A 14,596-nucleotide genomic window follows, 5' to 3' on the forward strand; every position below is an offset into this window, starting at 1 on the left:
TAAATTCAGGCACTTAAAGGATCCTTACTTTATTTTGTGTGGTAATACAAAAGCATACAGAATTATAGAGATAGGAGAGACGATCCCTTTCATTGAGTTTCATTAAACCGTACACATAAAATGACTAATAATTACATACAAGCCTTTCGTCTGTGGCTACATCCACACGTACCCTCCACCTCCACCAACAGCATGCATCCTCTCTGCTCAAAATCAGCTGCTCACACCTACTGGTATTTTGTTGGTAGTAAAAAAACCCAAAAGTAAAACAGAAAAATAAGTATGCCATAAAACAAAAAGGGGATCATACAAAGATCGCACTCATCAGACCCGATGGAGGATTTTATATCGAAATAGATGTTTACCCACATCTACACAACAGTATGTTTTTAATCTAATAGGTTTTTTTTAGTTTTGAAGGAGTATTCAGGCGCCAAAGTTACCCTCCTTTTGTCTGCATGTATGAAACAATATAAGATCTAATTTTGACATGTAAACTGAAAGGAACAACATATTGCAAGAGGGAAACTTTGAAAGACGGGTCGGTTTACCCAAATTTACAAAATGCATCGCCTCACTTCCCCCTGTTGGTGTCCAGTGAATTCCCAGAGGGAGGTTCAACACGGACGTTATCTTTAGTGCAAAATATTTCCAGGAAAAACAGTTTACAGTAAAGATTTTGGATTAGCAGGAAACTCTTGGAAGAGACGTAGCTTCAGAGAACCCTGAGCTCATCTGGAATGACAACTCAAGGGAGAAAGTGTCGACAACTGTCCCGGAGATGATGCTTGACCACTTTAACCATCAGAAGGATAATCCTGATGTGAACTGGAAATTGCCCGAGGACTTCACAGTGGGTAATGGAGCAGGGCAGGGCGAGATAGAAGTTGGTGGAGTCTTCCTGTGCATCTTTTAAAGAAATTCCATTTACCCCCTTTGTATTCAGATGAAAGTAACTCAAATGAAAACCCTTGTTGTACAGAAGAGGATTAGAGCCACTTAGAAAAAAAGCCAGTTTTCTATCTTAAAACTGCGAAAATCGATAAAAAAAAATCAGAATTTGCAGAGAAAGAAAATCTGAATTTCAAATTTAAACTCAGAAATTGGAGAAAAACATGTCCATTTCTTTCTGAAAATCTCAAAACGTACGTGGCCTTAAACGTCTTCCGTATAACTGAGAGCATTTGTTTAAAAAAAAAATATATAGTAATTTGGGTGAGTCGACCCTTTCACACTCACTGTCAATCTTGTCAACACGTAACAATAAAAATAACAACAGAAGCTTTCTATATGTGGAATGATTTGTAAGTACTCTTTATAGCTGTAGACAAAATAAGTGAGATTTGTTTTGACCATGTTTGCTAAGGTTCATGATTATTTAAATCTCTTCTGCTCGACCCAAGAAAATCCCCTTATAAATACGATCCTACCTGCAGGGCTGCTGTGCAAAAATAGTGGATAAATGGCGGACTACTCCAAGCAACATAAATACAAATGGAAGACTGGTCTCATTCTGTAATAAACACAGGATGGACCCATTGCAACTAATAAAGACTTTTTCTTCATTTAGGTCTACGAGGATGTCCTGCGCTTCCTCCTCAAAACGCTCTGAGGAGGAACCGAGGAGAAAAAAAAGGGATTTTAATGAGAAGAACATTCTGGTTTGCTAACTCCCAACACACGTGGGAATGAAAGGATGGAGTGCAAAGAGCATGCGGAGCAGACCTCTTTGCAGTGGACCGGGATGTGGTCCGATCCTTGTAGTAATGTGGAGATGTTTCCTTAGTGTCGAACCTGGTCTTCTTTCTCACCACGACTGTTATCTAACCTTTGCTGGTGTGTGAGTCCAGTCTCGCACTGTGTGAAAGCAGTCGTTTTATCATTTAGAAATCCTCCCTTACTCGGTGAAGCCCACCACCACCGATCAGATTGGGTTTTTAATACGGACTGCCACCGAAACGCCATCCTGGGAATAAGATGTACAAACACTGGCTCCCCCCCCCCCCAAAACCCAAAACAGATTGTCTCATTAAAGTGAAGTCCGTCTCATTAAAGCCGAAGTCCTTCAGATGATTAAATAACACACACGTTTTCATTTAGTGAAGGCGGCCACCACGGCCCACATGAGTTCGTTGACGTTGGGTTTGGCGCTCTCCTTCTCGGGCTCCAGCTCCAGCAGGGTGTGGACTCTCTTCATGCCCAGGTCGTACTGCTCGTCCTGCAGGGGGGCGAAGGCGTTCTCCAGGACGTCTGAGGAGTGGGCGAGGAGGATCAGAGAGAGGACCCTCTTGTCCATACGATGGGGGTCGTTCACCCACTTCTCCAGAACCGACTCCTGGACCTTCTTGACGAGGCGCTGCGGGGGGGAAAGAACATCAACATGAGCGTCACAGTGTGCATCACATGGATCCAGGGTTCCTGCAGGTTTCACCAACTCAAACGTAAGACCTTTGTAAGACCTTTTTAAGACCACTTAACTGACCGTGAGATTGTAAAGTCTTTACCCCAAATGTTCCAACTTCAACCGTTTTTTTGCAAAAGGTGCAGCAGGCTTCAAACACGTTCCCCTCCACTGGTTTCAACCAAGCACTAAATTCGATGTTTTCCAACCAAATACGGTTGAACTTACACTTCCTCATATTTATTTGTAAGTAGATTCGAAGATACCTGAGTGTCTGACTGCCGCTAGCTGAAGCTTGGTTGCTAGGTTACTAGCTGGTTGCTAGGTTACTAGCTGGGTGTTCTCCGATAAGGGGCCAGCCCGGACATTTCCCCCAAAACACATTTAGACGCGATCGCAACACAGAAGTACCTTTCAAATCCCATCATTTTTAAGAACTTCTAAATCATATTTAAGACCTTTCTTATTTAAAAAAAAAAATCATATTTAAGACTTTTTAAGGCCTTACATTCTGATTATCAAATGTAAGACCTTTTAAGACCCCGCGAGGACCCTGGGTTCAGCTGCTGTGCGTTCAGCTGGGTGAAACAATCCAATTTTATTTATATAGCACATTTATTTTGAACAGATTTGATCAAAGTGCTGAACATCAATAAATATATAAAAAAGCAGCATAATTACATTTAGACAAAACCGATAGGACAAAAAGAAACTAATGTAAAAGCACCAGACAATGAAACCATACTTATAGCCACAGACTGAAAACCCTCAAACATGATGTAAAAACATTTTAAAACACAACCAAATAGAAATCAAGGAGAAAGCCTCAAGTGTGTTGCCTCTGAAATGCAGTGGACTAAAAGTATTCGAACATTAAATGTCAAAAGGATGTCAAAATAGAACTTAAGTATAATACTTAAAGTTAATATCCTTTTTTCATTTCCCCACTGCTATAAGTAACATGTTATATTACCCTGTTACTGCTAAAAGTTGTGTATATCTGTGTATTATGTTACCCTTACACTCTACCGACTAATATGCTAACGTTAGCGAACTCAGCAGCTTGATCAAACATGCACTTTAGTCTCAGTTAGACTTCAACAGTAGCGCTGGGACTGTACGGGTCAAACATGCAGACATTAAACACACTGCTCACTCTCATAAAGCTGACTGGTTGCACCCTCAAAGACTGCAACCACTACTATTTAGAAGTATTTATTTGGCTATGTTACTTGCATCCTTTGGTTACTAAAACCCTCTGTGAACACACAGTTAGAAATACACTACATGTATACAGTTTTGTACATTTAACGTGTTTAGACTGTAAGTGTCAATATGCACTCGTTGCACTGTCATCGCTACGACCTCTGCTTTTACCACTCTTATTCATTTATTAAAACTGCTGTGTCATAACTAGGGATGGACCGAGCCCCGGTATTAAAGGGGCCAGGGGGCGGAATTATGAAAGACCGTGGTACCGTTAAGCTCTGACGTTATCGGTCTTTTTATCGGTACTGGAGAAATACAATTAAAAAATGTTGCACGTATTATTGCTACATAAACATTATACTGCAGTTTTAGTTTTGCCAACTCCGGACACGGACACACACGGACACACACGGACACACACACACACAAAGTGTCTTGCCCAGGGACACAACGACATGCTGACTGCAGTGGGGTTTGAACCTGTTCCGAACACCAACGCTCAACCCACTGCGCCACACGCCTAGTCATAAAGTGTTTACCTCTCAGTCAAGAGTCTCTAACAACATGAACGTAGGCCGATTTAATTGCATTACATCTCAAGCTTAATGGACTTGTTTACCTGTTTGATGGTGTTGTTGGTGAGCGGGTGTGTGGTCATGTCGAACAGCAGGAAGTTCTGTTTCTCCGTGGTCAGGACGCCTTTCTCCACCAGGTTTTTGGCCAGACGTTCCCGCACGTTCCTCAGCTGGTAGTGAAGCTTCAGGGGATTCCAGGTCTCTCCTGGAGACGGCAGAACATCCAGGTCACATTACATTACATTACATTACATGACATGTCACTTGTTAGACGCTTTTATCCAAAGCGACTTACATACTCAATACTGTGGACAATCCCCACAGGAGCAATTTGGGGTGAAGTGTCTCAGGGACACAACGACATGCTGACTGCAGTGGGGTTTGAACCTGTGACCCCCTGATCCGAACACATACCCACAACCCACTGCGCCACACACCTCCACTTTTAGGACTTTAAAACACACCCAGAGTAGTTTTTAACACGCTAAATGTCACGGTGGCTAGTTTCAAACTGATAATGCTGCTGCTTCTAGTTTATTATTAAAATACTGGCAATAACAGACACCATTAGTGTTCATTTTGGCAGCTATTTTTGATTTAGTCTTAGTCTTTAGACGAAAATGGTTATTAGATTTAGTCACTTTTGAGTCCTTTTTATCCTTCATAGTTTTAGTCGATGAAAAATTACATTTGAGTCAACTTTTAGTCAAAATGTTTTCTCTCTTTAAACCAATTCAGTTGGGCAAACACAGGAATCTGAAATTGGAATCAAGGTGACAGCATCAAGTGTTGAAATTCGTAAAGCAACATTTCACTCTCTTAACACTTTACTTGTGTAATATCTAGGGATAGGTATAGTTAGGCCCCGCCCCCTGCACACAGAGAGAGAGAGTTAAGCCCCGCCCCCCGCACACAGAGAGAGAGAGAGAGAGAGAGAGAGAGAGAGAGGAGAGAGAGAGAGAGAGAGGAGAGAGAGAGAGAGAGAGAGGAGAGAGAGAGAGAGAGAGAGAGCGTTAAGCCCCGCCCCCGCACACAGACCCGACACAGGGAGATCGCTCTTCTGGAGTTAAGAGAGCGGAAATAATGATATTGCAAGTTAGAAACCTAAGATGCATTTTGACAGACAAGACGGAGACTTGGGGGAAAATACCCTGCATTTTGAAAGTCCAATAGTCCACCATTAACACCTTTGTGCCGTCAACGAAAACTAAATATACATTTCGTCATAGTTTTTATAATCAAGAATCTATTTTTAGCTCGTCATCGTCTTAAGTCTTTCGTCATAGTTTTCGTTGAGGAAATGAACACTGCACCATCAGCAGCCAACCTGCCTTTCAAACTGCACACATTCAACATAAATATCTTATTAATACTCATAAACCACTGTATATATTACAGAGGGTGGTGAAAACTGCACAGCACATCACCAGGACGGAGCTGCCATCCATGGAGGACCTTTACTCCCAGCGGCTCAGGAAGAAATCACTACGGATTATCAAAGACCCCCATCACCCCAGCCACAAACTGTTCTTTCTGTTGCCGTCTGGCAGACGTTACCGCAGCATCCTGGCAAGGACAAGAAGATTCGGAGACAGTTTCTTCCCGCGGGCAGTGAGACTGTTAAAAAATTGAACTGTTGAAACAACATCAAACATTCATCTGCTACTCAGTATTATGTATCTAATACCTAATATATATATATCATTCCAATAACTTGTATATAGACTCATACTGCACTATTCCACATCATAACTTTATTTCATTTTTATAACTATTATTATTTTTGTATTGCTCTTGCTCTTATTGTTATTATGTTATGTTATTATGTTGCATTGTTGGAGAAGCCTGTGACATAAGATTTTCAACTGCATAATTACTCTGTAGCTATGTCAGATTGACAATAAAGAACCTTGAACCTATATATATATATATATATATATTCTAATTCATGTATTCTATTTATTTCATTTTTATTGTACTTAAACTTCCTATGTTTACATAAATATTTTTATTCCATTTTATTATATATTTGAGTGCACATTTTTACTTGAACTTCTTACAACACATTTTAATTGCGTTTTTTAAAATGTTTTTTTTGCACGTTTAACTTATTTAAAAATATATATTGTTATTTTATTTTGATTATATATAAAGTACTTTGATCCTGATACATTGCATAGGATAAATGCATTTAAAGTCTATTTTATTAATCTCTGTCTCTACCAAATAAACATTAAATTAAAAAAAAAAGGTTTCTAAAATGTTACAGCTCTCAAAGTGAGAGCCCACATGTCTATCCAATGTTAATACAATAATAATAATAAATTATATTTAGAGGCGCCTTTCAAAGCACCCAAGGACACCTTACAATTCATAAATATTCTATGGAACGGTTTCAGACAGCACAAAAGGACCGTGTAGCACTACAGTGAGGAGGCTGATCTGAACAGGTGGGTTTTGAGGAGGGTCTTGAATGTTAATGTGATTATTATCTAAGGTAAAGTCGTGTTTCCCCACCGCTGAGCAGCTCTATCCAGCTCTGCACGGTCTCTGGAGGCTGCGTGTCCTTGATGTGCTTCAGAGCCTCGTCCAGCAGAACGTCTCCTGTCGGCGCGTCAGACTTACAGATGACCTTCACAAACAGAACGAGAAGTGTTTCATTCAGCATGACGGGGAACAAACGTCTCACATCCTGTGTGAAGAGGAACCACACACACTCTGATACAACGCAGAGATTAGTTTCCCCGTAAGAAGATTAATCCCTACAGAGGAAACTAATCCTGCTGCCTACAGGAGCTGAAGAGTATCAAATGTCTCATATATATATATAATGACATAACAAGAGCCAACAAGTACTGACAGGACAAGCATTAAAATCAGAAACAAGAGGGTTCAGTCTCGATATGTTCAAGAGCCTTTAACGTACCTAAGATTTGGTCAATCAAAAGCCATATTTACTTTTAGGAATGACTGCTGTTATGCTTCAGTCCACTTTTGACCCAGATAATACTGCTGTACATTTTATTATTTTAACTGCATTTTCAAATGAATACTTCTGTACTTCTGAGAGTATTTCTATCAGGGTTCCCGTTAGCCGGTAATTACCGTTTTTCTAGCTGGTAAAATGTATTAAAAAACGGTAAATTCAGAACCTGCCGGTCAAAATGTCCGGTAATAATGCTCATACAAAACGTAGATAACGTCGGCTATCCCTAGACATTTTCCTCATTGATGTCAAGCTCGCCCGACGAGATGCAGTGGCAGTGATGAACAGCGCTGCACGGCTATGGGGGTTTAACTTTTGCGACAGCTTGCAAAGTGCTCATTTATGAGTTCAGCGAGCCGTACCCTGACTGGGCTACACTGCCTGTGTTCTGCCTGTGTTCTGCGTGCCAGCAGAGAGGGGCTTCCTCCTGCAGAATCGTGTGAAGACATCACTGTGGAGTCGTCTGGAGGAGGAGAGAGTGACGCGGCCTATGGGTATTGCAAGCTGCAAAGACACCTTGGACACGTTTAATTTCAGCTCGGCAGCAGAGGACTTTGCCGCAATGAAAATAAGGAGAAAGTAAAAAGTGACCTGGAAGCCCTACAGGGTCAATTTGATGCCATGTAGCCTTTTGTTAAAACGGGCTACAGATGTTACAGGTGTTTTGTAATAGCCTACATTTTAGCGGCTGATGAGGTTTTGCTCAATCGTTTCTGTTGTTCATTAAAAAGTCAAACTGATATGAGGTCGTTGTCATTTTTTCGTCAACCTAGGTGTACATTATAGTTTGGTTTGTAACATAGACTGTTATTGAAACATGACCGGTAAGTTTCGAATTTGTCCGGTAAAATAAATTCTTTCCGGACACTTGACCGGCAAGAAAAAAATCCTAGCGGGAATCCCGGTATATACCAAGCTGTTGGTTATATATATATATAACAGCTTGGTTGTAGGCAATACAAACCTTAATTCCCAGGCTCTTATAACAAGGCAACATGCAATAAACCTAACATAAAATGAAAAATACATCAAATAGTGGAAGTAAAATGCAGGAATAAAAACTGCGTACATGTCTTCACAAAAAGATTCCCCAATTTGGGAAAACTATCCTCCTCCTCCTCTTCCTCACCTTCCTGGACAGCAGGCTCCTCCTCCTCACCCCACAGGCCTCCAGAGTGAGCCTCCCTCTGAGAGCGAGCTCCACCAGCATGCAGCCCCGCAGCCCAGAGGAGATGCAGTCGTTCCAGAAGGACGTGTAGCCCTGAGGGGGGGGGGGGGGGGGGGACATCAGAGAAGAGATGAGGATGGGTTTGAGAACAATCTGAATATTTTGACTGTATTATATGATGTTTTTTTGCACACAAAGTGTTATTAGAATTGATGTTATTATATATTTTTAGAATAGTTTTAAACATTTTATTATCTTGCGTGTCTTTTAATTTGTCTAATAGCTGAATTGAAGTGTGTGTTCATACATGTAGTATTTTACTTTTTATTTCTGGTGTTACTGGTTGACCTCACACCGTTACAATCACAAGAGACAATCACTGTGTGTGCAATATACACTTTAATATAGAATAGAATATGGAGGGATGAAACCCTCTGTAATGGTCTCACATGCAGAGCACACAGTGAAATGTGTTCTCTGCTTTTAACCCATCCTAGTACCAGGAGTCTAGTACCAGGAGTCTAGTACCAGGAGTCTAGTACCAGGAGTCTAGTACCAGGAGTCTAGTACCAGGAGTCTAGTACTAGGAGTCTAGTACCAGGAGTCTAGCACCAGGAGTCTAGCACCAGGAGTCTAGTACCAGGAGTCTAGTACCAGGAGTCTAGTACTAGGAGCAGTGGGCAGCTATTGTACAGCGCCCAGGGAGCAATGGGAGTGAGGGGGGAAGGGGGGTGTCTACTTTTACTTGAGGAACATTTTGAATGCAGGACTTTTACTGTAACAGAGTATTCCTACACTCTGGTACTTCTACTTTTACTCAAGTATAATATCTGGTACTTCTACTTTAACTCAAGTACAAGACCTGAGTACTTCTACTTTTACTAAAGTATAAGGTCTGAGTACTTCTACTTTAACTCAAGTACAAGACCCGAGTACTTCTACTTTTACTCAAGTACTGTCCTTAAGTACAATTTTGAGGTACTTGACTATTTCCATGTTATGCTACTTTGTAATTTTACTCCACTACATGTATTTAATACCTTTAGTTACTTTAAAGATCGGGATTACATTTTTATTTTCTATCTTTTCATTTTACCATCATCATCATCATCATCATCATCATCATCTCGTGCACTAAAATCTGATTTGCACAAAAGTACGTGATATTAAATGTTGCATGAGTTGCATTCGAGGCGGTGCAACTTTAATTACATAACAGAATTCCCAAAAAGAACAAGGAAGGATAACAACAGGAGACTTCTTGTCTTGTTTTGAAAGAGAATTGCAGAAATGTGATCTAACCGGAGATGATTCTGTGCAGATCCACAGAGCATCATGATCTACGTAGCAACAAAGGTTAGGAGACACGTCAGCGGAGAAAAGGCGGACGCGTTACAGCCTCCTTTCTCCTCACAAAGACTTCTAAAAGCAGCAGGACCAACCAGAACATCCAGGTTCCTCAGAAGCACATGTCCTCCAGCTGTATGACTCTTAAATATCATAATGAAAAGCAGCAGAACCAGAACATCCAGGTTCCTCAGAAACACATGTCCTCCAGCTGTATGACTCTTAAAAATCATAACGCTGCAGGACACTCAACCGGTTCAACGACAGGGAGGGGGAGGAAAAGGGAAATATGCAACAGAGCAGGTGTCTCTAATTCACTCACAGGAACCTGTTTCTAGGCAGTCGTCTGAGTTGAGCTGCCAATTGTCCTACAGGTGTTAGCGTCATTATATCTATGCTGTTATTAAGTGTGAACGTTTATCTTATTTTATGGTTTGATATGTGGTTTATACTTTGTTTAAAGTTAATGCTCTACGAGTGGGTGGTTTATTTGACTGCTTTTGTGGTTTATTTGACTGCTTTTGTCTTTGTCTGTCATAAAAACAAATGCAAATCAACCACCATGAAATTGCAATTCAAGGTTCAAGGTTCTTTATTGTCAAACTGACATAGCTACAGAGTAATTATGTTGTTGAAAATCTTATGTCACAGGCTTCTCCAACAATGCAACATAATAACAATACAGATAGCAAGAGCAATACAAAAAGAAAAATAGTTATAAAATAAAGTGAGCATGTGGAATAGTGCAGTACGAGTCTATATACAAGTTATTGGAATGATATATATTAGATATTAGATACATATTACTGAGAATTATCTTTTATTAGTAGTAGGTCGGTGTATTATAGTGATATCTAACATTGTATTTCATATTTATAATAAAATGTGCTACTGTTGACATGCTACTGCAATAATAGTACAAGAAAATCAAGTAAAGTACAACTAATGTTGCAGATAAAGCTACCTCCTTTAGTCTAAATATCCACATACATATTTATGAGTTGTTTTTCCTGCAACTGGGTTATTTATATTAAGTAAAGAGCATAACACTTAACATTTTAAATACAAAAACTACACTGTGGCTGCTTTGCATGTTAAAAAAAAAGATACGGATTCCCTAAGGTGCGGATCTACATCCGGATGCATTCAAAGCCTCGTAATTCCCAGCTCTCAGTCTGAAGGTGCAGCTTGTTAACTTAGCTGACGTGTTGGTTGCACACTTTTTTTTTTTTTTTTGCACTCAAGACTACTTCCAGGTTGGAAAGGTGTCACGTAGAGGCTTCTGGCGACATGTCAGGATTAAAAAAAGGGTAGCCCAGGTAACCTCAAAGTACACCACTACAGCTTGGAAGAAAGTTAGCGAGGGTAATGAACTTAACGGGGGATAATCGCTTTCACTGAGCCCGTGTGTTTACGAGCAACTACAAAACATTTAAAACATGCATTGTGGAAAAGATACTTAAACGAATATTAAGCAACCTTTAAATAACCCTTAAATAACGACCTTTCTGACGTCTGTGTGTAAATAAACCTAAGAGAAGTGGACACTGTTCATTCCTGTGAGAGCTGCTCAGTGGCGTTTGAAGCCCAAAATGAAGCGACTGTAGATCCAGAAAGTACCCGGATCATGCTTACTGAGCATGCGCAGTTGAGTTTTCCCTTAAGCCCCGCCTCCGATCTCCCTCTCGGCTCAGTCCAATGAATGGGGAGATAAAATAACTCTGGATTCAGTGTTTAGCAACTTTTTACAACTTTTAAAACCCTAATGATTTAAATAATATGAAATATAAATATATAATATAAAAGTGTTTGTGCTGGGTGGTTTTATTTGCTAAAAAAACATTATACGCTGATTTACAGACGTCTCTTTCCCCAATGTAAGTCAAGGGGAAAAAGGTATTTTTGGGAAGTACATTTTCTCTAGTACTTGGAGTACTATTTTGTCATACTTGCACTTTACTTGAGTATTTCCATTTAGAGGTACTTTATACTTCTTCCCCCTTACATATCGGAACATTTATTGTACTTTTTACTCCACTACATTTATTAACACTAATAGTTACCAGCTAGTGTTTACATATTAAAACACATGACATTTTATATAACAGCCATGGTGCATATTAATGGGTACTTTTACTCTTGCTACTTGAAATACATTTAGTTAAAGTATTTTCAGACCAAAGTATTTCTACTTTTACCAGTGGTGTAAAGTAACTAAGTAGATGTTCTTAAGTACTGTCCTTCAGTACTATTTTGAGAGACTTTTTGCTACTGTGTACTTCTACTCCACTACAGTTCAGAGGTACATGGTGTACTTTTCCTCCACTACATGTATTTAATACCTTTAGTTACTTCACAGATCTGGATGAATGATGTGAAATATAATCAAGTGTTAAATCAGACTTTAGTTCCACCTGGAGTAAATCCACAAGCTACCCTGCAGTATACAAAGTCATTCAAACTAGCTGCACCTTTACCAGCTTTGAGAACACTTTAATGATCAATCATTATAAAACATATCATATATATTATTCTGAAATGGACCAATCTGCACAATGACTACTTTTACTGTCGCTACTTTAACTATATTTTGATGATAATACTTTTCTACATTTACTTTAATTTTGAATGCAGGACTTTTACTGTAACAGAGTATTCCTACACTCTGGTACTTCTACTTTTACTCAAGTACAAGATCTGAGTACTTCTACTTTTACTCAAGTACAATATCTGAGTACTTCTACATTTACTCAAGTACAAGATCTGAGTACTTCTACTTTTACTGAAGTACACCATCTGAGTACTTCTTCCACCTCTGACTTTTGGAGGCTGCAGTACCACCGTTTGACCACTACGGTGATTCTCAAAAATCGTCTTCAACGGTCGGCGCTCTTCCAACGGTCGGTTTGCAACGTAAACAGTGAGTTAGCTTAGTTTAGCTTAGCCTTGTTGACGCGATTAAAACCCTCACCTCCTGATCCTTGAGGCCCAGCAGCAGCACCTCCTCCATCAGGGTCAGGCGGGTCTCCTTAGAGTCCCCCTTGTCGTCCTGCTCCTGGTCGTCCTCCTCCCCGCAGCGGCGAGCCTCGTCCTCTTCCTCGCCGGACTCCCTGTCGTTCTTCCGCTGGACGAGGCCCGAGGTCCTCTGCTTCAGAGAGGCCATGGCTGTGAAACTCGAGCAGATCCCGAAGAGAAGCGCCTACCTGAAGCGACCGGAGAGCCCCGCAGCATGTAGGGTGAGTGTTAGAGGTGAGAACCGGGGGAAACGGCCCACAGGTCGGATAAAACTCTCAGCCGTTTGACGTGAAGCTCAGCTCCGGATTCCTGCTTCGGATCTGCCCACTTCCGGAGCCAACATGGCGGCCGCCGGGTGGCAGTGGCTGGAGTGACGTCACGTTGCTGGGCTGAACCGTCTGAACCGGACAATGAACGCATCTTAACTGCTGCCTAGGTGCAGCAGTTAAGTATAATTCACAACACAAGTCCTACTTAACGTGTCGAGGTACTTTACCTGAGTATTTTTACTTTACTCCATTTCTACTCCACTACATTTTTGGAAGACATTGTTGTAGTTTTTACTCCATACGTTTACTTGACAGCTGGAGTTGATCTTTTATTGATTTCTCAGTTGTTATTCCACAAACCAAGAGACACAAAGCATGTATATGCGGTTGAAAGTCACAACGTGATGATACAGCACATGCTTAAAATCAACATTTCCATTTTGAAGTGTTTTAGGACTTTAAACATCACAAAATCGCTTTAAAAAAGTCGATAGGGTAAAAATAAAAGCAAACACGTGGTATAACAAAACAAAGTTAGTAACAATGATTACATTTTAAAAACGAAAGCTGTATAATTAATTAAAGTAATAAGACAGACAAAATTTTCTTTATTTTAATTTCCTTTTAGAAATATAGTACGATAAACTCTTGGACTAATGATCGGAAAACTACAAAATATATACGACAGGAACAGTTGATATTATTTGAAGAAACCATAATGCAGTACAGCCTGTCAGCACCAGGTGGCAGTCTGCGTGCAGGAATGACAACTTTCTCAAATAATCTGTCAGACTGTATATATTATTAATATATAAGAAGGAAACAGATGCTTCTGGATGCTAAAAACAAGAACTTGCAAAAACAACTTCCCATGTAATCCGTTTTTATTTTAGATAGGATCAGAGACTGCACATTGCAACCAATTAGAGTAAATACGATTATACATTTTGTTGAATACAGGCTTCTAATAAACTCCATAGCTCCTTAATGTTAATATATACATTGCACCAGTGTTATTTCCTAACTCTCAATGTTAGTTGAGCATCTCTCTCTCTGCAGTCTGCATGCTGTTGGCTTGAGTGTTATTATGGGAACACTTTATCATTGGCAGAGGTCCATTGTTGACGATGACGCAGAAAATATAGTCCCAAACGTCCTCCACTTAACCTCACTCTCCATCCATCCATCTCATCAGTGGTACTGAGCTATCAGGCAGGACAGGAGGTGGGAGAAGGAGAAGTCTTTTTGCTTTGCTATAGCAGGAAATTGCAGGTGTAACTTATACATATTAACGAGCTAGCGTGCACACACCTGGGCCTGACACTTGACCAGCGAAATGCATTGTAGAGCTAATTAGTGATATCAGTTACACCTGTGTGTTTTTCTGCTATCATGTCTGCAGGTAGAACAGTTGCCAGGCAGATGTTGGCAATGAAAATCTCATCATCCTCCTCCAAATATAGGTTAAAAAGTACAATAAAGTTATAAAATGCATAAAAAAGTTAACTACATACGTGCAAAATCGAACGAGATGACAGAATGTAAAATTACATACATTACAGTTGAATAAAGTACATGTTATTAAGATAATATAGACTAATATGTCTACTCTAAACAGATGCATGT

The 14,596-nt window shown here is 40.1% G+C and overlaps 1 protein-coding gene across 1 annotated transcript; it reads right to left on the reverse strand.

Annotated features, from left to right (window-relative positions):
• On the reverse strand, window positions 1-13,044 carry LOC117478866 (Golgi phosphoprotein 3-like). The gene is made up of 5 exons (XM_034125790.1): window positions 12,658-13,044; window positions 8,301-8,432; window positions 6,703-6,817; window positions 4,230-4,390; window positions 1-2,356 (listed from the first exon to the last, which is right to left on the reverse strand). Exons 1-5 carry the CDS (start codon window positions 12,847-12,849, stop codon window positions 2,093-2,095), a joined length of 864 nt encoding a protein of 287 aa, XP_033981681.1. The 5' UTR covers window positions 12,850-13,044; the 3' UTR covers window positions 1-2,092.
• Window positions 13,045-14,596: the final 1,552 nt, after the last annotated feature.

This window comes from Trematomus bernacchii, unplaced genomic scaffold, assembly GCF_902827165.1.
Source record: "Trematomus bernacchii unplaced genomic scaffold, fTreBer1.1, whole genome shotgun sequence".
In the NCBI taxonomy this organism is placed as follows: domain Eukaryota; kingdom Metazoa; phylum Chordata; class Actinopteri; order Perciformes; family Nototheniidae; genus Trematomus; species Trematomus bernacchii.